Raw genomic sequence first — 26,515 nt, forward strand, 5'->3', positions numbered from 1 at the left:
TTATAACCATTTGCAAGACTCTTTATGTGTGTCAAGATAATCTAGAGTACAAATTAAACTGTTGCTGACGTTTTCCATTCAGAGTTGACACAAAAATGCTCCGAGCTGTTCGTGTCAAATGTTTCAAAGCTGAGGACAAAACATAACGTATAGTTATGATACACTTGACAATTGATATAGCACCTTTCATACAGGGGGAGTAATTCAAAGTGTTTTGCATCAATGTGAAGGAAAGAGAGAATAAATAACAACGGATTGAAACGTGCAAATACTGCACTATAAAACCAAGCAATGAAACAAAGGAAGGCAGTTGAACAATAAAACATGTAGAAGATAAGTATAAAACAAACAAAAAAGTGTCATCTTGTTAAAGGCAATACGGAATGAATATGATTTCAATTGTCGTTTAAAAAAGAGCGTCTCTTATAGCCTTGAGGAGGGGAGTAGTCTTATAGTGTAAGAAGGCTGAGCTGCCGATTTGCTTTGTTTGTGTGATAGTTTTTATTTGTAAAAACGTCACCAGAGGTTCTAAGAGAGGTTAGATTAAGAAGAATTGTGGGCCGGTCCCGAGCAATTAAGAGTTTCAGTAACCAAGTTATGTTCTGTACTGTTTTCTTCTCCCCTGAGCAGATCCTTGTAGCTTTAAAACGGCTCGAAAGGGAAGAGGAGTTTCGTGACTGGAAATGGCGCCCGCCGTCGGTGGCCCTCAAGGCTACACGCCACCCGAGGGTGGCTGGGGATGGATGGTGGTGGTCGGGGGCCTTCATCTAGTCCATCAGTGTCATCTTCAAAGAGATTGAGGCGATTTTCGATGTGGCCAGCAGCCAGGTGTCCTGGATCTCTTCCATCATGTTAGCGCGCATGTACGGCGGAGGTGAGCCATGAGCCAAAAATCCAACCTGTCAAACATCGCTGAACACTTGACGTTCAGCACATCAAGACGATTTATAGATGGAATCCGTCTCTGGCTCTTAGCGCAATTTGTAAAAGATTTACTCCTGGAGTGTTAAAAAGCCGACCCATTGCTCCGAGTACAGCCGTTCAGCCTGAGTCTGTCCACAAAGAGGCCACAGAATCTAAAAAGTTTTAGTGCGGTGTCAATCAAACTTTTTCGTACTGAGGTAACACAGCATTGTAACTCCTCTACTGGAGATTTGCTCTTTGGAGCACATTAATTGGTTTTGAGCCGCGTATTGTTTTCCCATCGAGAGTGGGAGGTTACCGGAGGTCAGGTTGTGTTCCTGCACCGATGAGATGATTGACGGCCAGTCAGGTGACTGTAACGCTCCGTTCATGTGCGTGATATTCAACACGGAGAGAATCCAGTTCAAAGGAGCTCCCCTCGTCCCCCAAGACCGTCTGCTCTGAAATCAAACCACTGCACTTCTCTTTTCTTGTGATAAACCGGAAAAAAATGATGACTCGGGCATCTTTTTCTAATCTCCGGGAAGTTTTCGGAAAGTTGCTTTCGCGTGCCAAACTGAACTGAAGTGGAAAATATTACACCATATAAAAACATTTCTGTAACATATACTTGCAAAATCTGCAAGCAATAACATAAAAGTGGACACAGTATGCTATCGCTAGTATTGCATACTGTTGGACATATCACCCCTTGTTTTCTTTTCTCTTACGTGACGAGTGTGAAAGCAAGTTGCAAGTTACACTATTGCATATCAAAGGCGAGCAAAACTTAATGTCCAAGTTATGCCCTCTTTACGGTACAAAGTAAGTGCGTTAAAAGAATCAATGCTGCTTATTGTTCGGCAGCACATTCCAGTGATTAAAGGTCACAGAGTTGCACTTTGAGAACGTCCGTTCTTTATTTGTCCTCCACTTCCCAGTGTGATGTTCAGTAGCAGTATTTATCAGCCGGGGTGGGTTAACCCCCTTTTTTCAAGGCTGTAAAAGAGAGATATGCACCTCTTCTGACAAGTTACTCTTCTGAGTCACATTGGACTCGAAAATGCATATTCAGGTGTAACATTGTTAATGAATTCAAATGTTTAGATGTAAATATACAGAGATGAAAGCAAAGCTATGCATGTTAATTGAAAGTTAAATGATGAAATGTTTGTCCGCGGCGTGAGCAGATGACAGCCGAGTCCGTTATCGTATACGTTAAACATTCGGAGCACATCACCAGGAGAAGTTCATTAACAACCTACTGTTGCGCACCTCTGTACTCCTTCAATGTTTGATTCATTACATTCATAATATTCTACATTGGTTTGTCTCCAACCTTTTTATCCCAAGCAAGTCTCCCTGCAAGGCGGAAGGAAAGAACTCATTGTTAGTGTGGAGACTGGCTGCATTACAATTTAAAAACCTTTTGTCTTGCACCGTGCTGGCAAATGAGTCTGGACAACCTCTAAACAAAAACTGTCAGTTTCTATTTAGGTTCATTGGGTAGTGCAGGGATTTGGCAGGAAGGCAGAAGTGTCTTCCGTGTGGGTCCTCATACTCATTTAGGCCGCTTGATATAAGCCAAGGATGGAGATGGTGTTTTGCGACGTGAACCCGCCGCACATTTTAGTCATTTGTTTACAAGTCATACTGATTTTCCTGAATTGATGTTGCGTCCATGGTGCATTCATATTGATAAGTTGGTGTACTGTTCCCTCATTCAGTCACTTTTTCTTTGGAACTAATGTACCAGGTGCCGAAATTGCAAAAACTGTACCTAATAAGATACACACACACACACACACACACACACACACACACACTCACAAACACCCTTCAACACTCCCAATCAAACAAAAACACACCCACTCACTCATCTGAACTGAGGTTCTTCCAATAATCATTTAAAATGCATTTAGAGTCCATTTAAAGAAGAATCCACCAACTAATTATTCCTCTTGTCAATTTGTATGAATCTCTGAAACAAATAAATGCTAATTTCATTAGCGCCGTCATGGTTTTTCTGACACATCGCATTATTAATGGCACGGTAACACATCTACTGCAGTGCAGCACTGACAAAAATGATAGCAGAAGTTGTTTGAATGTTTTCCGAGCCACGGCTGTGGCACTGGAGCCCTCTGGTGTTTAAATTGAGACCAGTGTATTAATGATTGGATAGAAATCGCCATCGTTCAGCTTTTAATACCAGTCTGTTTTGGCTCTTCAAATACAATCAGCAGCATCCTGGTGAATAAATATGGGAGTCGTACTCTTATGATAGCGGGAGGATGCCTGTCTGGATCGGGCTTCATTGCTGCCTCTTTCTGCAATTGTGTTCAAGCACTGTACCTTTGTATTGGTGTGGTGGGAGGTACCTAATTTAACTTTCTATATTTGTAAGTTTAGTCATGAGTCTCTTTCTTTTTTCTTCTTTTTCATTTTGTTACTGCACACTGTTGCCATCTAGTGTTTTTCAAACGTAAAAAATACCAAGAAAATAATCTCCAAACAGTATAACGCTCAAATCCCTTTTATTTCAACCCGTATATATTTATAGATGTCCAATACACTCGCATGTTTTCTTTTTATTGATTATGTTCGGCTTGGGATTGGCCTTCAACCTGAACCCTGCCCTCACCATGATTGGAAAATACTTCTACAATAAGTGGCCTATTGCTAATGGAATTGCTATGGCCGGCAGCCCGGTCTTCCTGTCCACCATGGCGCCGGTAAATATGTTTGACAGATTTCTCGACGGTGACTAAAGAATCATGCGGCGAGACTCTTTCTCTTCACAGGGATGTTCAAGGACGTGTATCACGATTACAAGTACACATACTGTACCAGGGCTGTGGCATCGTCCTCATCGTCTCCAGTGTCATCCTGTTTGTGGGGATGGGACTCAACTATTGTCGAGGAGAAGAAAGAGGAGGAGAGTATCGGGCCAGGGTGGGAAGTGGGGAACAAAAGCACATTGCTACCAAGGAGATGGCAGAGGCGAGGAAAACAGAAGACATCGTCTAATATTCTGTATATGTGACATTTTTGTTCAATTTAATCTCGTCAGTGAGGCATTTATATATATTTTTTAAACACTTATTATCAGTTTTTATAATGAATTGTTTTTGAAGACCACCACCGAAAGCCTCAACTGGGATGTAATGTAAAACATGTATTCACCTATTAATACCCTTTAAACTCTAATACATATCCACATAAAATACCTCTGCTCTTCATATAGGGACTGTTATATGTTGGGTATACTATTTAGGTTTGCTTAGCCTTTTATCTCAATTATATTGTTAGGATATTTTGTTTTTTATTACTCTCAGATGGTATCACTATACCCTTACTGCAGCACATCATTTCTGGTATTTTAACGTTATAAAATGGAGATAAGATAATTTAATTTTTCAATAAGGTACATGCAGTGCGGTCATCAATTTATAAAAAAAGAACAAGTAATTGCAAATATTCTCTGTGGAAGTGCATAATTATAGTATTCCCCTCACCATGCTTGCTGCACTATCTCTCAAACACATTTATAAAAACTATTTCCTGTTCTCAAGGACCGTCCGGCTCTGCAGTTTTGGAAGGTGTTTGAAAGCATCCTTGGAGTCCATCCACTCTCCCTTTTATATATTCCACAAATGAATACATACTAATTCCCTGGCTATTTCTCTTTTAAACATGGTTTGCTTGGTCTATTTGTGATTATACATGTCTTTTCTCTATTTTATAAACCACACCAGTGTGATGCCATTAACTTTTATCAAACGGACTGGGTAGACTAATGATTAGATTTGCTGTATTGCCATCTGTTATATCTGTTGTATTATTGGAGAAATGCCTCCACAGCATTTAGTCAGTTTATGAAATGATGCTCTTGCCATTAGATAACAACCACACTCAAAATAAATAAATAATATGAAGATGGCTTAATAGAATATTGGCGTGACAATAATAAACCTCTGACGTTATTTGTTGCTGGTTGAATGAACATTGTAATCTTAATGTGCAAAACGGATCATGTATTGTTGACAGTATCAAAGATACAAATCAGTGCAATACTGCACTTCTCATTAAACAGAATGGCATTCAACCAGCAGAACCAAGGCTTCGCTTGGCAAATGTATGAATTAGGAAGAAGTTTGTCAGCACTAATCAAGGATATAAGAAAAATAGGATAATGGAAAATAGTCCTGAGAGTGTATCTCTTAACGAATAAGAACTAAGTTCTAGTAAACATATAACAACATATGGCAATTTGGGTTGCTAAAAATGTGTTTAGAGAATAGCAGTAGTTAGTATCTTGCTTTAGGCAAGACTGAATTGTGGTGTGAAACGACCTGAGCACTGTTCCTCTGTAAACAAATATGTCACCTGCGAACTGAATCGGATGCAATGCTTTGTATTAAACATGTGCAGTCATGCTTGCCCATTTGAGGACACAGACAGGATTTCATGTTTTCACTTAATTTTCCCCTGCATAATGCATGTTCTTGTAATCCCTAACCAAAAAGGAGGAAGAACCAAGGAGGCCCAACGTGTTTAATGAGACCATCCAATGACTTTGGAACCTCTCTTTCTTCTTCATTACATTTTACTCAAGGTTACATTGATTATTTTCCAGTTGCATGACCCTTCCTGAATGTATATTATGAACCTCCAGGCCGCACCTCATTGAGTCTGTGCTTTGCGCTGACAGTAATTTGTACACTTCATAACCTAGAATATGTCAATAATGTATTATGGGGGGTAGAATCCTTTGATGGACCATCATTGATTATAGCATCAGAATCAGAATCGTTGAATTACCAAGTATATTGCACATACAAGGAATTTAACTTGATGAAAGGTGCCTACAAATAAACATAGAAATAGGATTTAAAAAAAATTAAAATAATCGAGACATAATTTAAAGATAAATATGGGAAACAACAAACAGATAACAGTACTTTAAAATAAGTATATATTATTAAATAAAAGTGGCATGTGTATTTTAATAAAGAAAAGATGTGCAGGGTGTGTTAAAGTAAATAGTGTATCTAAGAGTCAGAGTCATTGGGGGTCCCGAGCCTTGTTGATGAACCCGACTGCAGCTGGGAAGAAACGGTTCTTGTGGCGTGAGGTCTTGGTGCTGATGGACCGCAGCGGAAGGAACCCGACAGCCTGTAAGTCCCTCATCGTGCAAACAGAATATGCCTTTTGTTCAATAACCGTCTGGGGAAACACAATATTGACTTGGGACTTTGGGGGAAAAGAACAATCTGGATCCACATACATTCAACGCAGAGAGATTGTCCGATAATGGATGCAATGCCCTTAAAGTAACACGGGTCGAAATAAACCGTTAATGTACCGCATTGGAATCCAACGGGAGGATTCCTGCACGCGCCCGCATACGCATGCGTCGTCGGATTGAAACCGTTAGCAGTTAACTAACGTAAACCGTAAATACCGGAGCTGACGAACGTTACTCGGCCGTTATTTGCCAAAAGAAAGTCCTGTCGACGTTAAATGTTTTCCCTGGCAGATATTTAGTTTGTTATTTATTAGGAATACATACTGCAGGTAAGTGAGGGTTCGCTAACTTTAACATTAACGTTAACTAACGTGAAATAAGTTAGCTTTAAGTGACGCCGGTGTACGTGATAACGTTAGCTAACGTCAAACGGAAATGCTAATTAGCTAACTAGTTTAACGTTAGTTGACAATACTGTATATAATAATAATAATAACTTAATTTATATAGCACCTTTAAAAACAGGGTTTACAAAGTGCTCTACATAGAAGCCCGAGATACATACACATATAACTATATAAGTATATATATATAACGTTATATATATATTTATAGATAACTATAACTATTTTTAGTTACCTCTTAATAATGTCGAATGTACGTTAAAGCTATATAACGTTAACAGTTAACGTTAGTTATATAACATTAGGTAACTATATATATATAACGTTATATATAGTTAGCTATCTATATATATATATATATATAGAGAGAGAGATAACTAACTATTTTTAGTTACCTCTTAATAATGTTGAATGTACGTTAAAGCTCGTTAGACCATAACGTCCCTTTACGTTAAACTATCTTCTACTCATTTCAGGATGGAGAGAGACCGGGGATTTAACTTCAAACTGCTGGTACCCTCCTGGGGGAGTAGCGGACAGGTATCTGCAGTTCGACCTCTAGAGATGGTTGAGAGCTGCGGTGATTTCATGAATTCGTTGCAGCAGGTAACGTTACTTTAAATAGCCAATAGTTAACTACCAGTAAACATGAATGAATAAACGTCAATGTGAAACATAATATTAAAGCAAACTTTTTTCTTTCTTTCAAGCAATGGAAGTCTTTTAACATACAGTATGTGTTCTTGTGTGCATTGTTGTCCTTGTAGTAGGCTTAATGCATTGGTGAATAGAGGCAGCTGTCTAAAGAGGCAGTAATCATTAGGACATAATGCAGATGATGACTAAGCATACCTGCTGTTTTCCCCTAGGGTCACAGTAAAGGTTTTGAAAAAGAGCAGAGCGTGCCTTTTCCCATTACAAGTATGGTTACACCAACTAGACCAGGTATTTCCTACTAATCAACCTGTTGGCAATTATCACAACACCTTACAATATATTGATTATTGTCTCTCCTCTAAAGAACTCCCCAGGATGAAAGCTGTGCCACCAATGGAAAAGGGCGAGGTGATATTTTCATTATACAAAAATGTAAAATATGAATAGGATAGATTTGGTCTTGGCAAAGTGTCAACTCCAAAGCATGTCAGTTTACTTCCCATCATTGTGAATATTCCCCAGAATAATTGCAGTCCTGGGCAGCTGTATTCCAAGCTGTTTGATGAAGTTGAGAAAATTAAGTGTTGGAAGGTAAAAGCTGACTCTGACGCTGTGCAAAGGGAAAGGAAACTCCAAGAAAACAAAAGAACAATTGAAACTCAGCGCAAAGCCATTCAAGACTTGCAGGTGTGTATCCTCATCTTTCTATCTCTCTCTAACCACTTTCTTTTATTCATTTTGTTTATCGAAGGATTATTGATGAAAGAGGAACAGCCTACTCTAACACCCTTTGATATGGTATGTATTATGTTTGTTCTGTCTTTACAGTTTGGAAATGAAAGTCTCAGCGTAAAGCTGGAGGAACAGATCAGTGAAAATGAGGATTTAAGAAACAGGTAAGGGTTTTTTCTGAAAATATCCTGAGACTAGACATGCTCTATAAAAGCCAAATAAACGTGATAATCCAATGTATAAATATTTTGTTTGTGACACATTTTAAATATAGAAACAACGGCACAAGGAACTTGTGTAATATACTCAAAGATACTTTCCAGCGGTCAGCTGAGAAAATGCATTTATGTAAGTGCTTTACATTTCTCTGCCCCAATAAGTGTCTTAACCAGCCATGTTAATAAAGTGTTGAATATAAGGAGACATTGCTGCATAACAAATCTTGACATTTTCTAGTTGAATCCGAAAGAGAAGAAACACATCACCTCTTTATGGAAAATAGTGGGAGTATTAAGGTAAAACACCTCAAAATGTACATCACAATTCAGTTTATTTTTATAACGATAATGTGTTGGACAGGAGTCAATAAAACAGTCTGACATATCTGGGTCTGTCTGGGTTTGATGGTCAGTTTACATGTAATGTTTTTTCTCTAGAAAATGATCGCATCATTTGAAAGCCTTCGTATTCAAGCAGAAGCTGATCAACAAGAGTTGCAGAAAGGTTTTTCTTGTTACTATTACTGTAGCCTTTTCACGACAAGAGTGTTTTAATCAGTCAGGAATAACTTAAAGGACAAAAGAAAAAATATGAATTGATTGACAAGTAAAATAACATGTCCACAAGCAAGAACAATTAACAATTTCTTCTTTTTCCAGTCAGAGAGGCCTTGCTGCAATTTGAAGATCTAAAAGAAAAATATCATCAAGAATATAAGATGAAAGAGAAAGAGGTCAGTAAAACAAAAGTCTTTTCAGATCACTTTATCTGTGAACCTTTGAAACAAACAGCTTGACAGTCACATTCACAGGTTGCAGTGCTTCAAACTAAAATGAAGGATAAGGAAAATGAACTACAACAACTCCTGCTTGACCTCCATGAAAACCAGAAGCAATGCAAACAGCTTCAAGAGGCAACAAGTAAGATCATGATCCGATTTCAAGATGAGGTGCTCATAGCTGTACAGTTTTATATTCTGTATTTTGTCAAATACCATAACTTTGGTACAAATTGGTTCGTAAACATAGTTTTGTTGTTAAACTACATTCAATGTTTTGAATAATATTCCCAGGAGCTGTGAAAAAGAGAATGAAAATGTTCAAAGACAAATTAGATTTGGTTAAAGATAATAATAGTTGGTAAACAATATGATTGAAGGTAATGAAGGTAACAGTGTGAACCCAGGACAAGGTACTCAGGGTTTTGTATTAAACGTTACATAAGCTTTGACTGGGACGTCAACAAACAAATACCTGAACTATTACTAATGTTAAAATGGTCTCAGTATTTCGGGATAACTGCTTATTAAAATGCCTTACTATAAAACTAACATATTTGTTAGTATTACTACACTTACTTATTTTAAGGATCACTGGAGAAGGATACCAAAGATATTATCATTAAATGTTTACTGACTTTACAGATGAACAATATGAACTTCTAAAAAGCTCAAAGCAGGAACAAGAATTCCTTCTTCAAAGACTGAATGCTGCAGAGCAACACTGTGAAGAAACTGAGGTGAGTGTGTTGAGATTCTTGTGATTTTCAGTGACGCTTGGCTGTTTTTTGTATTATCTGCTTTGATTAATTAAAAAAACTCTATAAACTATATTCCTCAGAAAAATTGTGACGCTATTGCTGCAATGTTGGCCCAAAGCAAAGAAGAATATGGAGAGACGATTCAAAACAAAGACTTGAGCTTGCAGGAGCTCACTAGAGTTAAAAATCAGCAAGCAGACAAGCTGGAGGAGATTCAGACCACCATTCAGGAGCTACAGAATTCACTGGCATTGGAGATACAGAGGTATAAATATCTCGTGGAAATTTAAAGCATTTTTCTGACCAAATACAGTTCACCCTCACACCATATTGTTCCTGTCATGATCCATTTTAAAGGACCAAGGAGCTTGAGGATAATCTTATGGCAAACAACAAAGAACTTGAAAGGAGAAACACACTTTTAGGTAAACCTCTCTGAGTGAAGTATGTCGATATTTTTATTTGATGCTCTTTCAAACTGAAAGGAGATGTTTTACTCAACAGGAGAGAGCATAGAGCAGAGGGCAGAGAAAGATAGGCAGATCAAACTCCTTGCAGATGACCTGGTAGGGCGAATTTGAATGCATTCTTTGTTTCTAAACTAGTCGTCATAGCTCGAACACAAAAGACGAGAACTTGAAGACACTCAGAGTATGCTTTTGTTCTTAGGATAAAACATCTAAATCCATTGAGACCATGAAGGCTAAGATTGAAATCACTGAACTCAGAGTGGAGGAACTTGCTGTTGAGCTGTCAAGAAAAACTGAAGAAGTCCAGCTATTTAAGGTGATACACATAGATACCTCATCTCAGAAGGAAACGCTGTGTTTATACCGTAGTCTAATGCAGATGACTAGAAATGTAAGGCCCAAATAACATTTTTTGTTGATAAAGAATGAAGCAGAGATTGAGAAAGTAGAACAGGATCGACTTAAAAAGACTTGTGAAGCTGCTGAAAATGCACAAGAAGACTTAAAGGAGAAGGCCACAGTGACAGAGGTTGTTATATGCTTGCTTCTCATCATCTCATCAAGCTATTTTTAAAATGGAAAATAATTCAGTCATATTGTCTATCTACACAATTCATGGCTTCACCATATTATGTTTTTGTATTTATTCTCAGATCAAAGTGCAAGACCTGGAGGAACAACTGAATACTGAAATAACAAAGAATAAAGAACAAACCTGTCAGATGGAACAACTGAGGAAAGACTTCACGCAGCAGAAGTGAGTTCTTAATAGCAGCCAATTCATAATATTGGCATATCAAATAGTATATTGAACTGTTGTAATCTTATTGTCTCATGTTTAATGTATGTCTGTTTTAAGAGTGAAGTACAAAAAGCTTGTATCCACCTTTAACGAGCTGCAATGTGAGAAGACAGCCATTCAACAGCAGTTTGAGAGTGGATCTTCTAATGTGAAAACTATTGAGGCAAACATGAAGGTCTGAAGTATCCATTCAAATGTGATAGTTTTCTTATGTACATCAGCTGTTTGTATTAGGTGTCGGTTTTTGTCTTTTATTACTGACTATTATATGAATAACATGCTGTTTTGACTGAATCAGGTGAGTGAGCAGAAGGTTGGGCAGCTCACAAGAGAAATTCAAAGACTGGAAGAAGAAAAACAATGTTTACGGTGAGTATTGCACTTTAAAAACATAAAGAGGTTTGACATTATGAAGTTTAATATATTATAATATTTTCATTAAATAGAGAGGAATTAAACTTCAATAAAACCAAAAGCCAAGGGGCATATCAGGAAACAGAGATTCTGCAGAAGAAAATTGAAGAAAATGTAAGTATGCCAACTAAACCCATTATCAAAAGTAACACAAGGCCTCATAATGATGCCAGTTCTGAAAGTTTGAAATTATGATTTGTCTGTGAATAGTGTGAACATCTGCAGGAGAGAATTGCAGAAAAAGAAAATTTGATCAAATCTGTGGAAACAAAGGTTATTAAAAAACAAAAATATGAAATGCTAATATTATCGATAATTTTGTGGAAATAACAATAACAATTGTTTGGTTTTTAGCTGTGCAATCTCAGGAAAAAGTTTGATATTAAACTTAAAGCCCATGAGGGATGCCAGAAAGAGGTTTGTGACTATAAAACTGTATATTTACAGTACATGGAATAGTGTTATATACTGTGTTATATATAACAGAGGAATTATATATTTTCAGAATAAAATGCTTAAGAAACAAATAGCAAAGGAGAATGCGAAATCCAGTCAATTTGAAATGGTGGTATGTTCTTTATTTTTTTCTTCTTCAGTATGTTACATTGATACAAAACATTTAAAATGATAGGTATAGCCCTGTATGATGTACATGGTTTGTCTCCAGATCAATGGTCTTCAGGAGGAGTCCCAGAACCTCAAAAGACTGAAAGAAGAAGACCATCAGAAATGGCTTCAGGATCTTGAGTCCAAATCATCCTTTGCAACAGAGCTTGAGAATGAGGTTACGTATATAATGTTATGTTATTTACCACATTAAGTTCCTCATAATACAAAATGACAATAAAAACATTTTTTCTTACAGCTAAAACAACTCAGATTAACAGCAGTAGAGGCCATCAAGAACAAGGAAGACACAGAACTCAAGTGTCAACACAAGATTGCAGATATGGTCGCACTTATGGAGAAACACAAGGTACGGTCATGATATAGTTAATGTTTTGCCGTCTGAAGATGGTCTTCTCCAGCGTGACTGTCAATCCACATGCATGTTTTATTGGAAGGAACTTTAAATTGTTTTAATAGAGCCAGTATGATCGGATGGTTCAAGAAAAGGATGCAGAGCTTGATGAGTACAAGAGAAATCAGATGGAGGCCGCTGCCTCGACGAAATCTCTGGTATGTTGCGGAAAAATTATGAATTTAAATATATTTACAATATAAAAGTTATAAGCTAAACTGAATTCTAAAAATCAGGTGGCGGACCTCACAAACAACAAGGCAGAGAATGATCAGCTGACGAAACAGCTGAAGACAGAAATAACAGAGAAGGTATGTCCCAGTTTAAATCAGTTGCATTCTTTGGGGCTTTTCATTGAAACAGGATGTACTTTGAGAAACACTTGTCATTGCTATTAGGAAAACATGCAGAAGGAGCTGACTGACTTGAAGAAAGTAATATCGTCAACAAAATGCACTCAGCTGTCAGAAGCGAGGAACAAGCAGGTACAACATCCAATAATAATAATAATAATACATTTATTTATTATGCACCTTTAAAAACAGAGTTTACAAAGTGCTCTACATAGAAGCAAGGTAAAAACATCAATACAAGTAAACATTTCAGAAAATACAAATGCAAATATATATAGGCAATTCAATTCAATTCAATTCAGTTTATTTTGTATAGCCCAATATCACAAATTACAAATTTGCCTCAGAGGGCTTTACAATCTGTACACATACGACATCCCTGTCCCAGGACCTCACATCGAATCAGGAAAAACTCCCCAAAAATAACCTTTCACAGGGAAAAAAGAGAAGAAACCTTCAGGAGAGCAACAGAGGAGGATCCCTCTCCCCGGATGGACAGATGCAATAGATGTCATGTGTACAGAATGAACAGCATTACAAAGTTACATAAACACATTACATGAATATGACAATGTATGAATGAAACCCCAATCCATGAAACAGAAGGAGGTAGAGAGGAGGGGTGGGGGGCGGGGCATCAGCAGGGCCAACGCGAGACCGGCTCACCAGGCATCAGACAAAGCCAGGTCCAATGGACCCTATGAGAGTCACAACGACTCCGGGGAGGAAGTAGAGTTAATAAGGTGCAATGGAGAGATGTAAATTCATCCATAAGGAGAGAGAGAAGAGGAGATAGGTGCTCAGTGTATCCTAAAACATCCCCCAGCAGCCTATAAGCCTATAGCAGCATATCAAGGGGCTGGACCAGGGCAAACCTGATTCAGCCCTAACTATAAGCACTATCTAACAGGAAAGTCTTAAGTCTATTCTTGAATGAGGTGACTGTGTCTGCCTCCCGGACTGAAAGTGGAAGCTAGTTCCATAAAAGAGGAGCTTTGATAACTGAAGGCTCTTGCTGCCATCCTACTTTTTAGGACTCTAGGAACCACGAGTAGCCCCGCATTTAGTGAGCGCAGCTCTCTAGTGGGGCAATATGGTACTACAAGCTCCTTAAGATATGATGGTGCATCACCGGTCAAGGCTTTGTAGGTGAGGAGAAGAATTTTAAATGTGATTCTTGATTTTACAGGGAGCCAGTGCAGAGCAGCTAATACAGGAGTAATGTGATCTCTTTTCTTAGTTTTTGTGAGTACACGAGCTGCAGCATTCTGGATCAACTGGAGGGATTTAAGAGACTTATTATTATTATTAGAGCAGCTTGATAATAAGGAGTTGCAGTAATCTAGTCTGGAAGTAACAAACGTGTGAACCAGCTTTTCTGCATCTTTTTGGGACATAATGGGCCTGATTTTTGAAATGTTACGTAGTTGAAAAAATGAAATGAAATGAACACAAAAGAGGAATAAAAAATTACAAATACAAAAGAAAGCAGAACAGACAAACTAAAATAGGGGAAACAAAGAACTGCATAAAAGGACGACATCACTTAAAAGCAGTTCTATAAAAATGGGTTTTAAGAAGTGATTTTAATAGAAGCTACTGTTTCTGCTAGCCTTATCCCCTCAGGTAGGTCGTTCCATAGTCGAGAGGCTCTGAAATAGTAATATCTAATAGGCAACCTCTGATGACGTGGGTAGTCATCACATGTACTCAACCAAGAATTCATCTTTTAATTTCCAGTCACCTGCCTCAGACTATAAACAGAGATGTTCAAAGACCCCAAAAGACGGCTCTTCAAAAAGACACACGTTTGACTTCTCCGAGGCCAAGAAAACTCTCTCCCACTCCCAAACTGCATCTAAGAAGAAGGCTGTGAGTGTATTCTACCAAAGGTTTTTAGGCAGATTGAGAAAACTGTCTAATCATCAAATTGTCTGAACTTATATTGCATTATTGTATATTTGTTGCTGGCATTTTCATGTTCAAGACAGGTTGAGTAAAAATACTGAGGGCATTTTGTATGTTTAATTCACCTGTTACCTCACTCCTATTCAGACGTCTTCCCGACTTATAACCAATATATTATATTATTTTGATGTGTGTGCATGTGCAGGCAAAGGCTGAGTATTTGTATGTGCATTCATGTGTAGGAGGGATTCGTCTCAGTATGCACTGTATGTCAACAGTGAATGAATGCAGTCTGAACGAGTCACTAGAGGTTATTGCTGAGTGATAGCCCGTTGCCAAGAGATAAATCAAACTATGATAACATTTTATGTCTTCTGTGGTTCAGCAAAGTGACACCGAATCCATCAGAACATCGTGTGGAACAACCCCAAAGACCAAGGTAGACAACAGTTTAATCTATTTTTAAAGTAAACGTGGACTTGATATGAAGATGAAGACCCACGTAGAGTTCAGTCCACCTATGTGAATCTAACCACTATTGTGGCATTCATATTCATAAAACTCATAAGACTTTGTATCAAAAGGAAATTCACAATGAAGACCTGAAAACCCCAACATGTTCTGCCAACAGAGTTGGCGGAACATCAAAGATCAAAGTATTATCCAGTATTTTTCTGACATTTTCCAAAATTAATAAAAATATGAATGACTTTTGCTGACATTTCCTCTTTGAATTCCTTTACAGTCGTACAGAATCAGGACTCCTCCTGCGGCTGAAAAGGCAGCACTCTGGGGGAAGGGCAGTATCGAGCTTGACCCCAAGTCTGACAGCTCTGATCAAAGTGATCTCTTGGTGAGTTGTTCTTTGTCAGAAGAATATATTGTCCTGCTTATTGTCTTGTGTTTATGATCATTTGTTCAAGATTACCAGAAGAGCTGATTTGGCCTTCTCTTTCTCTTCTTGGCAGACCTTTGCAAGTGCAACTGCACCCAGTTTCTCTGCTCCACAATGCAAACCTAACATCTTCAAGAAGGTAACATGCTATTAGAAAATGAGGTTTACACATTGCATACATGGACAAAGAAGAAATAATCCCTCATAGTTTATATTTAAAAGAATTTGTATCAACATTTTTTCAGATTCAGAGCCCGGTCGCTCATAAATCACCAGGGAACTCCTTGAAGTTAGCTGCGATGAAAAGAATGAGAGATGCTGGTTGGACTGCTGTTACTGGCTGTGACAAAAAAAAGAGGACAACCAATGAGAAGATCTTCGCATAAATAGTGCTGTTACAGGTCAGATAGAGAGTTATCATAATAGACGGGTTCAGATGTTCATTTTCCAACTTTGTTAACGTACATATTTCCACTGTTAGGGATCAAATACACAGTATTAATGATAATAACGTGCCAATTTGTTTCTTGACATGCATAGAAAGTAGTGTTATGGATCAGTTAAACTATATTGTTCACAAGAAAAAGATTTAGGTGTTTTTGTTGGTTTACTTTACTGGTGACTTTACTGGTGTTCAAATGCATTCAAATTTGTTACGCACAAGTTTATATTGTTGGTGTCGGAAATGGTTTATTTATGTACTACTAACTTAATATATTTACGTTTCCTAATATTGACAGTGAGATAAGTCAAATAAATGTTCAAATCGATCAGCATTGTCCTTGTTTGAATGTTCTGCCCATCGTAATGTTCTCTTCCTCTCGTGAAGAATTCAGATTTCACAGGAGTGAAGGGTCTTGAAATTGTACTAATTCGTGGGAGATGAAAAGCACTCAACGTGACATCTCATATTGGGAACTCCCTTCTCCTTAATGAAGGAACTGGAGACGAAATTGAGATTGGTCTTCTGGGGCTGTTGGCACGTTGTCGTATATTGGATGGCCATCATAAAGTCCTCCAGAAATTACCAGTGTGTCATCGTCTGCCACGAATTCGTCTGCTGAAAATGAAATAGGATTTTGAAATTGCTAACGACGGACAAGATCGGATATGTACTGAGTGCATGACGAAGGGGAAGACCTTACCCGCGTCACCAGTGTTGTTGAGAGGTTGATGCAAGTATTGGATTTTATGTTTGCATTTGTGAAGCATGAACACAACGACCGCCACGGCAAACACTCCGAGTACAACGCTGAAGACAATAGTCATGTTCTTTTCTGAAATGTTGAGTCGCAAATCTTGTAACGCAAGGGAAAAAAAAAATGAAACAAATGTAAGTCTTTCAGTTACATATTATGTAAGTCTTTGAGTTACATATTAACTCACATTGCGTGATTAAATAATGAATGCTTACCTTGGGTGGTTCTGTCCATTGACTCTGTGGTTGTGTTGGCGGTGTGAGACGAACCTTCAGTTGTGATCACTGTCGTGCGCGCAGTGCTTATGTAACCTACTGTGGTCTGCGTGGTTGTCAGAGCAGTAGCCGTAGGAGTGCCATGCGTTGCGGTTGTCGGTGATGTGCCATTTGTTTGAGGAGTCACGTTGGCCGTTGACTGAGAAGTCTGGAGACGACTTGTGCTCTCAGATGTAGCCGCCGTCGCGTCGGCGGAGGTTTCATTGTTTTTCTGGGTCGTGGCGGTAAAAGGAGTCGTGCTCTCTGTCGAGTTGGTGATAACGGCAATGTGTCCAGTAGAGTTGGCGGAAGGGAGCGTTGTTGCTGTTGTGTGCGTCGTGTTTATATCAGGGCTTGGTATTGTTGGCCCGACAGTCGATTGCTCCTCCTGCGTTTGTGCCACAGCAAAAGGAATGAGCAGAAGGCAACAAGCCAGGGTAGCAAAGATGGTATCCATGGCTGTTTAGTTCTGGACTGGGAAACAAAACACGGGCTGAAAAAACACTGGAATACACTGTTAAATGTTTCCCTCTTAGTAAATACTCAGTTGAAACCTAACGCCCATGCAGTGGAAACCATAAACACTGTGCTTGACCTTTTAGCAGTAGGTCACAAGCGTTACAGATCTGCTGTAGGAAATAACTTCAGACATGCTGAACATGACCATGTACGCACAACGATGGAAACATTTCTAATCTCCCTCTCGTGGGAGATCTTGACAAAGTCCAAACCTCGAGTGAGGAGTAAATGACAGATCGGGCTCACCTCGTTCGTGTTGGTATCAACGGAAACTCAGTTCACTTCCCCGGCAACGTGTCTGCCTCTATGTCACTGCCGACTCTTCACTTCCTATGAACCTGGATCCGCTAGTGTTGATTTGCTGCCGGAGTGGCAGGTGAAAGTGGGCAGGTCCCTTCTTTGTAAACTTCCTCTATTGTATGTTTCCAAGGAGACAAAGGACACAGCTATTATCTCGACCAAAGCTCAATCTCTCTCTCTCTCTCTCTCTCTCTCTCTCTCTCTCCCTCTTCCTTCTTGCTCAGTTGGGGTAGATTTACAGCCCCGAGTTGAGGAGGAAATGCATTGCCAAAGCGCTGTAAATTAATTATTCTTCCCGCTCACAAACGTACAAAGGTCACAATACACCCGTTGGAGTTTACTGCGCTGAACGCGTGTCCTCGTGTAGGTGTGCATTCAATCAACAAGGCTGAACTTTGTACAAAATGTTTATTAACAAGTATAATGTGTGGCTTAATTAATGCAGGTAGTTCATAAAAAGTGCACAATTTCAAGATATAAATAAGTAGCCACTAAGCAAATAATCAAAAGCAAATGCTTTCACACGTGTTGTCAAATATCCAAATATCAATGCAGGAGGTCAATGTTCAGAATATAGCAGCCACTGTCAGGGAGAACCGGAGAACAAAGGGGCAATTATCGTCAAGTTGCCACATTGCTGCAGAGCAGGAAATGGGAGTGGCTTAGTTATAGTGCGGCAAAAGAGGTGTGCTATTTGAACACCATAATAGATGAAACATCTTGGGTTTCACTTGTTTATTTATTAAAATATTCCACCAAATTTTTCCATATATTTCTTGTTTTTTCCTCAGTACGGGACCAACATAAATAAGCTTTTGAATCTGAATAATATCCTATTAATGTTCGGTTTTCGTTGTGCCAAGCGTTATCACAAGCTTTCTTTGATTTAAAATCTAAATAGATTTCCTATTTTGATTGAGGCAGCATGTTTAAAACACATCATAATTCATATCGACATAAACAGTCATAGACCAATAATAAAGTTACAAATGGTTGTTTTAGTTTTGTGACTCGTCCTCCGTATGTCTCCACCACGGGAAACAGAGCGCGCGTCACAGTTTGGTGGCGTGTTCAACGTCTTTGCTCACCGAGTCAACGTCTTTGAATGTTGAGTTCCCAGCTTTCAAATGAAAGTCTGTGGCGGCCTTTTCTGTGACGTCTGTTTCCTGCAACGGGTCGAGACACAAACCGTTAAAAAATACGACATAATCTAAATACCTGTATGTGAGATATCCGCACTTTGCTACCAATGATCTCCTACCTCTGATTCACCACAGCAGCTGAAGCAGACCAGGTCGCTCATTTTCACAAACAGATCAGGGTTAATGTGTTCTTGCTTGCATCCACCTAAAAATACACAGTGTAGAGTGGTAGATTTAGGTCACAATACTACGCATCCAGATCATACGCCCATTAATGTGTGTCTACAGCGGAAGTAGAGGGCTCACCTGTGATCGCGCTCACCAGCAGGCCAGACACCATGGTGGTCAGAGTACCCAAGAGAGCGAAGTGGAGGTAGGACAGAGAGTACCAGGAGTCTGCCAGAGGCGGCCTCACGCTGACACACAAAGGAAATCATTTTAGGAAGCATCCTCCTGTCACTCTACGCATGTCACACCCCGACGCGATACTTCCTTCCTTCTGACGGCGTGCGTGAGGAAGTGAGGCTGCATGTTCACTTACTTCACAAGGATTTCAAACACAGAAGCATTTTTGCTTTATATATATATATATATATATATATATATATATATATATATATATATATATATTTTAATCTAGCAGCTAATCAGTTATATAATTAGTTATTAAATCAACCAATTTCTGCAGTTCAGACTGTTTGGGATCCTCTCTCTGTGGAAATGGAATGCATTTAAAGCTGTAAACAAATCTATTTCTCATACGTAGGTGCAGCAGATTTGATTAAGTTTAATTAAGTGTATGGATATAGTGATACAGCATTGGAGCATTAACATGGGAGCATTCCCTCTGAGAGCATTCTTACCTTGATGATGGCCGAATCCATTCGTTTTGATCATCTTTTCCCCCCCGATTGATTCGACACATAGAAGTCTTTTGTCTCATTTTTGTTCGTTGTATTAATTCGCCATACGACCATAGCATGTACTTGACAGCAGACGGGCCTTTGTTAGATGTAAAACGACTCACTCGCTCTGTGAGGTCAGGGTCACCGCACTGGTCCACGGAGCTGCCGTCGTGTAGTTTTGGCCCATTGTGCTGTTGCAGCCCACAGTGCTGACTTGGAGAGGATTTGTCTTTTCATCTGTCGGTGGGAAAATCAGGCCTCCGACCCCCACCCACAGAGTCAACACCAGACCCACGATCATTCCCACAAGTCCTCCCTGCAAAGTACACACGCAACGACTTCCTGGATGTGTCACAGCAGTTTTATTGGTGAGATGTCTTCATCAGAGGGTGGGAAAAGCAACATACTTACTATTGAATTGGATGTGCGGAATAGCATGCCCAATAGGTAAAGACCCAGTAGAGGCCCGCTGATCATGCCAAATATGGACAGAGCTGCCTGCGAACAGAAAAACGATCAGGGGGAGTGTAGTTCCTCATATTCAGCTCTGGGTAGTGCTGTGGAGCAAGAACCGACTGCAGTTCTTTCAGTGAATGGTGATTACCTGCAAAACGTTTCCCAATACTGAAGCAACTCCAGCCATCCCAATACACAGGGCGCCAAAGAATACACCTGTGGGAATGTCAACACCGACGTTATCAACAGAAAGTATTTCATCTTTTAACAGCTTGCAGATCCAAATGTTCTTTGGGGCAAATTATATGGCAGGTTAGTTAAAGTGTTTCTTAACTTCTCATACATATTTAAATGTTCTTTGGGGCAAATGATATGGCAGGTTAGTTAAAGTGTTTCTTAACTTCTCATACATATTTAAATGTTCTTTGGGGCAAATTATATGGCAGTTAGTTAAAGTGTTTCTTAACTTCTCATACATATTTAAATGTTCTTTGGGGATAGACTTAGTGATAGATGTAATTCGGGTCTGGATTTTGCATCGTACATTTTTAAAAAGACATCTAGTCTTGCTTTTCCAGGGCATCTGCAAGTCTTGAAAAGTTGTTTTTTTAAAGCATTAAATTCATTTTTCATTGATACATTTAACCTTACATAAGTCCTAAATATATTCATAGTTATATAATGTTTTTTCAGCTAATTATGGGCCGTTGAGAGCCGTTAAAGATAAACTAAAAGTAGCATAGTTGCGACAGTGGACTGTGCACGCAGAATGCTGGTTGACCCTTTTCATGACGTCTAAATTAGCATGATCAGACCTAAAGTACTGTCACTACTGTTATACAGTAACTCAGAGGTTCACTGTCCCGTAACAAGTGTCAGCTTTAGCACAAACTCAAACAATTCATAAATGTAACACTCCTATTATCATTGGCGAATCCATTTAATGTTTAACGCTTGAAATGTTTGATATCTTATTTAATGATTTCCTTTTTCTAATTTGATGTAAACAAATGGGTAAACATATATTTTCAATGTCTTTTGGGTTAATTTCACACCAGGCGGTTTTAGCTGAATGTATTAAACACACCAGAAACATTTCGCACACAAATGTTGTTTTGGCTGATATTGACGGGACTATCACGTGCAATTCAATAATCTTAAGGGCCCCTAACTTTCCATACATCACCGTACCAGTAATATTGCTAGATAGTTTGCGTGACGTGGGGGAAATATCTCTCCTGCGAGGAACAAAAATATTAAAGTTTGAAAACCATTTCTCTTTGCTCACTTGAACTGAACGGGGACACTTGGAAAGACTTGGATGCGACCGGCTTGAAAGCCAACATTGAGTCGCTCGTTTTTTTGTTGTTTTCTTTGTCACATGCTGACACTGAAAGGACAATATTTCCAGCCACCACGTCTCCGGAGACTTTCTATGTTTTCCCCTGCAGCAACTCAGGATGTATGGGACAATAAACCAAAGAAACCAGAAAATCACAGTCTCAAAGTATGTGCAGCACGTGATGTTCTTTAAATGCATAATTGAGCCACGCCCTTGAGTTGACCATCCCAAAAAGAAGTTCTTGGAATCCACACGATCCTGCCCGTGCAGGTTTTTCTCCCTAAGCCTTCCGGATGAAACTGTAGATTATTAAGTATTAACCACGGTTTGTACTTTGTGCCCCTGTAAAGTTTGTCGAAACTTTGCACAAATAAGTGCGATAACAGTCCACTTGGTGTTGACTGTTATCTCGTGAACTTCAAGGAGACATCCCGAACGACGTTTGCCGTGTTATTTATGATCAGGATGCACGGTGAGCTCGTTAATCAATGAGATATGGAAACTGTCTCTCCTGAGTATTAGTATTGTCCCCCTAAACTTGACGCTTTTCTTAACGGCTGCTCACTCTTTGGCCGAGCGTGTTCTGTTGAACTTACTCAGGCCCATGTTCAACCAGATCACCTGCCTCTCCGTGAGGTTTTTGCACTGCGGTAGAATGAAGTCTTCCACGGTGACGGCAACAAGGGCGTTGATGCTGGAAGACACCGTGCTGAAAACAAACAGTAAGCTATTAAGTGCACGGAACAGGAAGTCGGATGCATCTGAATGGCAGATTATAGGTTACGGATAAGATTAGTCTCAGAATAGCACACCGACGGCGTAAACTTTTCACAAGGAGTAACATAAACCAGGTATTGGTAGCTCATTCTTTCCTTCCCGTTGCACCTTATCTACAAGATCATTTCCTTAAAAACACAGCTTCTTTTAAAATGTATTATGATTTTATATAATACATTTTCCCAGTTCGTCTCAGGCCTCACCTAAGGGTGCCGCTGTATGCAGCAGCCACAAACAAGCCGGGGATGCCAGGGTAGTCTGCCAAAATATCCATCACAAGGTAGGGCAGCATCTGGTATGCAAGTATAAGCGATTGGTAGTATTAACGACAATACTTTGCTACACAACAAACAGAATGACGTCCATGTGATGATGATGATGATGATGAGTAAACAGAATGCGGTTACCTGGTCGTAGGTGCCTATATCACCGTTTGTAAGTGGGTCACAGTTCTTGTAAATGGAGAACATGGTGAGGCCAGAAAACATAGCCAGACTCACAGTTACCCACAAGCCAACCATGTTCACGTACAAAGACCTGAGAGATTAAAGTAAAACAAAATGAAGAGGACTGGTCGCTGCGCGGGCCACGGCTCAACAAGGTACCGTTTGCGTCGCGTCGCAGGAGCGCTCACATCTTGGCGTGTCCCAGGGTTTTGCAGGAGATGTAGCGTTGCACCTGGGACTGGTTGATGGAGTAGATGGACACCCACATGACGCTGCCGCCAACGACGATGGTCCAGAAGGTATGTCGCTTCAGAGGATCTGGGTCAAAACTGATAAAAGCCCAACGACACGTGAATGTGATGAATGTGCGGGGGGGCATCAACAGCACAAACGTCTGGCAGTATAATGGAGCATTTACAGGAAACAATTATAGGAAAGGTACGTAAAATATTTTTTTAAGTGGCTGCAAACTGATTGATCTGATTCGTGAATTTAGAAACAGAACTCGTCCCGTGAACATACTCAAACGCCTCGAGTCGGCCTCCTCGGCCGGCGTCTTCCCAGATCTTCGTCAGGCCTCCCTGCAGTACAGCTCCTCTGGCTATAACCGCCACGAAACCCACCAGCATGATCACCATCTGTATCACGTCTGTCCAGATTACTGCTTTCAGACCGCCCTGGAACAAAATCCATGTTTAGCATTTTTCAAGAACTTTTTGCGAATTAAAAAGCTCGATGAGGCTCGTGATGTTAACGTGTGTACAATTACACATTGCAGAGAATAACCATTATAATCATAATGAACGGTTACAGAAATATGTGTAGAAATACACTTAAGGATTATAGTTTATGTTCGTATGCATTATAGACCTCATTCATTTAATACAGTACATAATCTTTAGGATGCACAATACCAACCAAAGTGCAGTAGATGATGCACACCGCTCCTGTAGACACCAGCACTCCCCATAGATCAAGTCCTGTGACTGTAATCACAAAAAAGAAAGCTCTGTTAGGATTTCAAAATAAACCTCTTGAGACATAACAACATGTGACAGTGAACTGGAGTATCTATCCTTTTTCTTTTCTTTTTTTACTTTGTACAAGCTATGATTTTTTCCCCTTTTATTCAAAAGAAAAACACATCTTTGGTTTTAGGGTCAATCTTCTCTAAGAGAAAACGCAAAAGGAGGACAACTCAAAAATAACACGGGTACGTGTGGAAGACTGTAGCGTCACACAAAGTACTTTTAATAAACTCACTTTGATTTAGTGCAAGAGCAGGAGCATAGATGACCAAACCGGTGTAGAGGGCCTGAAAACAGATGCCGCCATTAGTTGATTAGATGGAAACACAACGAGCGCATGTTCATCTTGGTATCTGGGATCAGTTTTACATAAAGTCAAACAGGCCTGCTTTTTACCCTGTTAATTATAGATGGCTTTTTTTTTTTTTTTAATCATCCAAATACAAAAAAAGTGGTTGAATATTAAAAAGCATGTTTTATTTACCGTTTGTATGATGTACATCGACGTCCCAATTATCCGAATGGGCCGGCTGAAGCGCATCTCCAGGTACTAGGAATGAAAGTCAGACATCATTAAACTGTTCACACGCATTGGTTTAGTTTGGACATCAACATGTTTGTTTCTTTGTTCACTTATTTTAACTCAGGCGCACCTTTTTGAAGGAAATACTTTTACAGCGGTTGGATTCTGCACCGCTTTTATTGCCATTCATCCAAGATCACTTTATATCTACTCGACTGGACGTATCGTTTAACCACATTAACTTGTAAAATGTGGTTACTGTGTCTGTTTCATGGATTGTGTAAATCTGTATCGTGGTCCATGCCTACTACTCATTATTCATACATGTCTGTCATATTCATTGAATGTCTTGTAACTCTGTAACGCTGTTCATCTGTACACATGACATCTATTGCTTCTGTCCATCCGGGGAGAGGGATCCTCCTCTGTTGCTCTCCTGAAGGTTTCTTCTCTTCTTTCCCTGTGAAAGTTTTTTTTTTTCCTGATCCGATGTGAGGTCAAAGGTCAGGGATGTTCGTATGTGTACAGATTGTAAAGCCCTCTGAGGCAAATTTGTGATTTCGGGCTCTACAAAATAAACTGAATTGAAAGTTGAATTAAAAGCATGCTCGCTTCATCGATGTTTACATTTGAAGAAGTTATTCGGTGCTACACCATAATAATAACCGTGTGCAGTGCGTGACGTTTCCTCACCTCGTAGGCGCTGGTGATCCCCAGTCTGTAGAAAAGCGGGACGAAGACCTCGGCAGAGACGACCGACATGATGGCATAAGAGAAGCCGAAGAGCCAGAAGGCAGCTCCGAACCGGTAGGCCTCAGTAGGTGTGCCGATGACTGTGATGCCAGACATGAAGCTGGCAGTGAGCGACATGGCGACTGGCACAGCTGTCATTTGCCGTCCGCCCAGCAAGAACTCGGCGCTGCTGGTGTCCTTGCGGCCTCGGATGGCCTGGAAAAGGCCGATGCCCGCTGCCCCCAAAATGGTTCCGGCAAACACCACATAATCCCACACAGAGAAAGTGGCCACGGGGCCACCTGTCCCAACCATGCTTAGTTCAGTTTTACTAACACGCCTCTCCTCTCTGAACTGTCGTTAGGAATGCTTATGTGTTACCTCAACTCCTGTTGTACATATACCAACACCGGGAGCAAAGATAAACACACAAGACTGACCGAATGTTGCTTTTCAGCGCATTTCAGACGTTGTCAAATGTGAGACGTGTGTCAATCAGCTGCACTCATATTAACAAAGTTTTCATTCAAACCATCAACAAAGAAAAGCAAAGAAAAATCTTCAGAGTTCAGGTTTTTAGTCCTCTGTTGTTTTTTGGAGCTTTTCCAATCGAACTTAAACAACAAGAGTCGCTCCGGCTGTCGTAGAAGAATGAGACACTTCCACCACTGGACATCTCCTGCAATCGGCAGAAGTCTGACGTTTTTTCGTCCGACTATAAAGATTAGTTCACTTTAGTTAATGATCCATCAAGGACACGCGGTAGTCAAGCCAGCTGTAATGTCAGTGATTGTAAAAGACACTGTGGTTGTTTTGGAGACCTTCTGTCTCCTCCAGGAGGCTTTACACAACGCCATGGTTACTCAGTATGTGTTGTATTGTGAGGAATTAAAGCAGGTTGAACCTTTACGCGTGTCTCTTTGCGTCATGTGGTTAATTATGCTTTACTTAGCACGTCTTTGATTAGCGTTCCAGCGATGCATTAGGAAGCGCGTCATTTCAAACACAAAAACGTGGGTGGGGGGAATGTGACGACTACGGTAAAACAGATGTAAGCCACAGGGACATACGTAGATATTAAACATCCTTACATGTAATATCAGTCATTGAATGGGTAGAGAATAGAGTTTGATTTCCCTCAAGTCACTCTTGAAGAGAGAATCAGCTCCAGTCAATTCTGAGAAAGTGAATGTAAATACTGGGGAGAAGCAAGGAGCTGCTAATATGGACAAAGTCACTCACTGTATTCCAATATTCTATGTAAGCATTGTTCCTATTAATTTATAGACTTGCACGCTGTTGGAGAATGACGACGCTTGTCTGT

At 39.8% G+C, this 26,515-nt stretch overlaps 3 protein-coding genes across 3 annotated transcripts; 2 read left to right on the top strand and 1 right to left on the bottom strand.

Annotated features, from left to right (window-relative positions):
- Positions 1-683: 683 nt before the first annotated feature.
- Positions 684-3,674, top strand: LOC117730544 (monocarboxylate transporter 1-like). Its single transcript, XM_034532301.1, is given in 4 exon segments — positions 684-757; positions 759-881; positions 3,141-3,278; positions 3,509-3,674. Coding segments are annotated over 4 exon segments (501 nt in total).
- Positions 3,675-7,035: 3,361 nt separating this feature from the next.
- On the top strand, positions 7,036-16,331 carry sycp1 (synaptonemal complex protein 1). Its single transcript, XM_034532418.1, has 34 exons — positions 7,036-7,164; positions 7,428-7,503; positions 7,580-7,623; positions 7,738-7,902; positions 8,044-8,111; positions 8,222-8,295; positions 8,404-8,462; positions 8,604-8,670; positions 8,826-8,899; positions 8,978-9,086; positions 9,590-9,684; positions 9,786-9,970; positions 10,063-10,130; positions 10,210-10,271; positions 10,375-10,491; positions 10,600-10,704; positions 10,829-10,932; positions 11,035-11,152; positions 11,276-11,346; positions 11,424-11,505; positions 11,602-11,664; positions 11,746-11,808; positions 11,897-11,959; positions 12,059-12,175; positions 12,257-12,367; positions 12,478-12,570; positions 12,649-12,723; positions 12,811-12,897; positions 14,506-14,643; positions 15,059-15,112; positions 15,258-15,329; positions 15,419-15,526; positions 15,642-15,707; positions 15,814-16,331. The coding sequence occupies exons 1-34, from the start codon at positions 7,036-7,038 to the stop codon at positions 15,952-15,954; spliced, it is 3,123 nt and encodes a 1,040-aa protein (XP_034388309.1). The 3' UTR covers positions 15,955-16,331.
- A 1,942-nt stretch (positions 16,332-18,273) lies between these two features.
- Positions 18,274-25,993, bottom strand: slc5a8l (solute carrier family 5 member 8, like). Its single transcript, XM_034532419.1, has 16 exons — positions 25,153-25,993; positions 24,421-24,486; positions 24,172-24,223; positions 23,827-23,894; positions 23,431-23,585; positions 23,097-23,237; positions 22,870-22,999; positions 22,666-22,754; positions 22,282-22,394; positions 20,492-20,559; positions 20,299-20,385; positions 20,010-20,203; positions 19,289-19,398; positions 19,102-19,187; positions 18,929-19,006; positions 18,274-18,423 (listed from the first exon to the last, which is right to left on the bottom strand). The coding sequence occupies exons 1-16, from the start codon at positions 25,504-25,506 to the stop codon at positions 18,400-18,402; spliced, it is 1,815 nt and encodes a 604-aa protein (XP_034388310.1). The 5' UTR covers positions 25,507-25,993; the 3' UTR covers positions 18,274-18,399.
- Between the last annotated feature and the right edge of the window lie 522 nt (positions 25,994-26,515).

The sequence above is a fragment of the Cyclopterus lumpus genome, chromosome 5, assembly GCF_009769545.1.
Source record: "Cyclopterus lumpus isolate fCycLum1 chromosome 5, fCycLum1.pri, whole genome shotgun sequence".
NCBI classification, from domain to species: domain Eukaryota; kingdom Metazoa; phylum Chordata; class Actinopteri; order Perciformes; family Cyclopteridae; genus Cyclopterus; species Cyclopterus lumpus.

Bases quoted from the DNA above. Each gene is read 5' to 3' on its own strand.
- slc5a8l (XM_034532419.1), bottom strand. From the start codon at position 25,506: ATGGTTGGGACAGGTGGCCCCGTGGCCACTTTCTCTGTGTGGGATTAT. The intron at 24,224-24,420 runs GTAAATAAAACA...ATCTGTTTTCAG, and splicing joins CGATGTACATCATACAAACG to GCCCTCTACACCGGTTTGGT. The intron at 20,204-20,298 runs GTAAGTATGTTG...TGTACTTTGCAG, and splicing joins TCCGCACATCCAATTCAATA to GGAGGACTTGTGGGAATGAT.
- sycp1 (XM_034532418.1), top strand. From the start codon at position 7,036: ATGGAGAGAGACCGGGGATTTAACTTCAAACTGCTGGTACCCTCCTGG. The intron at 12,176-12,256 runs GTTACGTATATA...TTTTTCTTACAG, and splicing joins CAACAGAGCTTGAGAATGAG to CTAAAACAACTCAGATTAAC. The intron at 15,527-15,641 runs GTGAGTTGTTCT...TCTTCTTGGCAG, and splicing joins CTGATCAAAGTGATCTCTTG to ACCTTTGCAAGTGCAACTGC.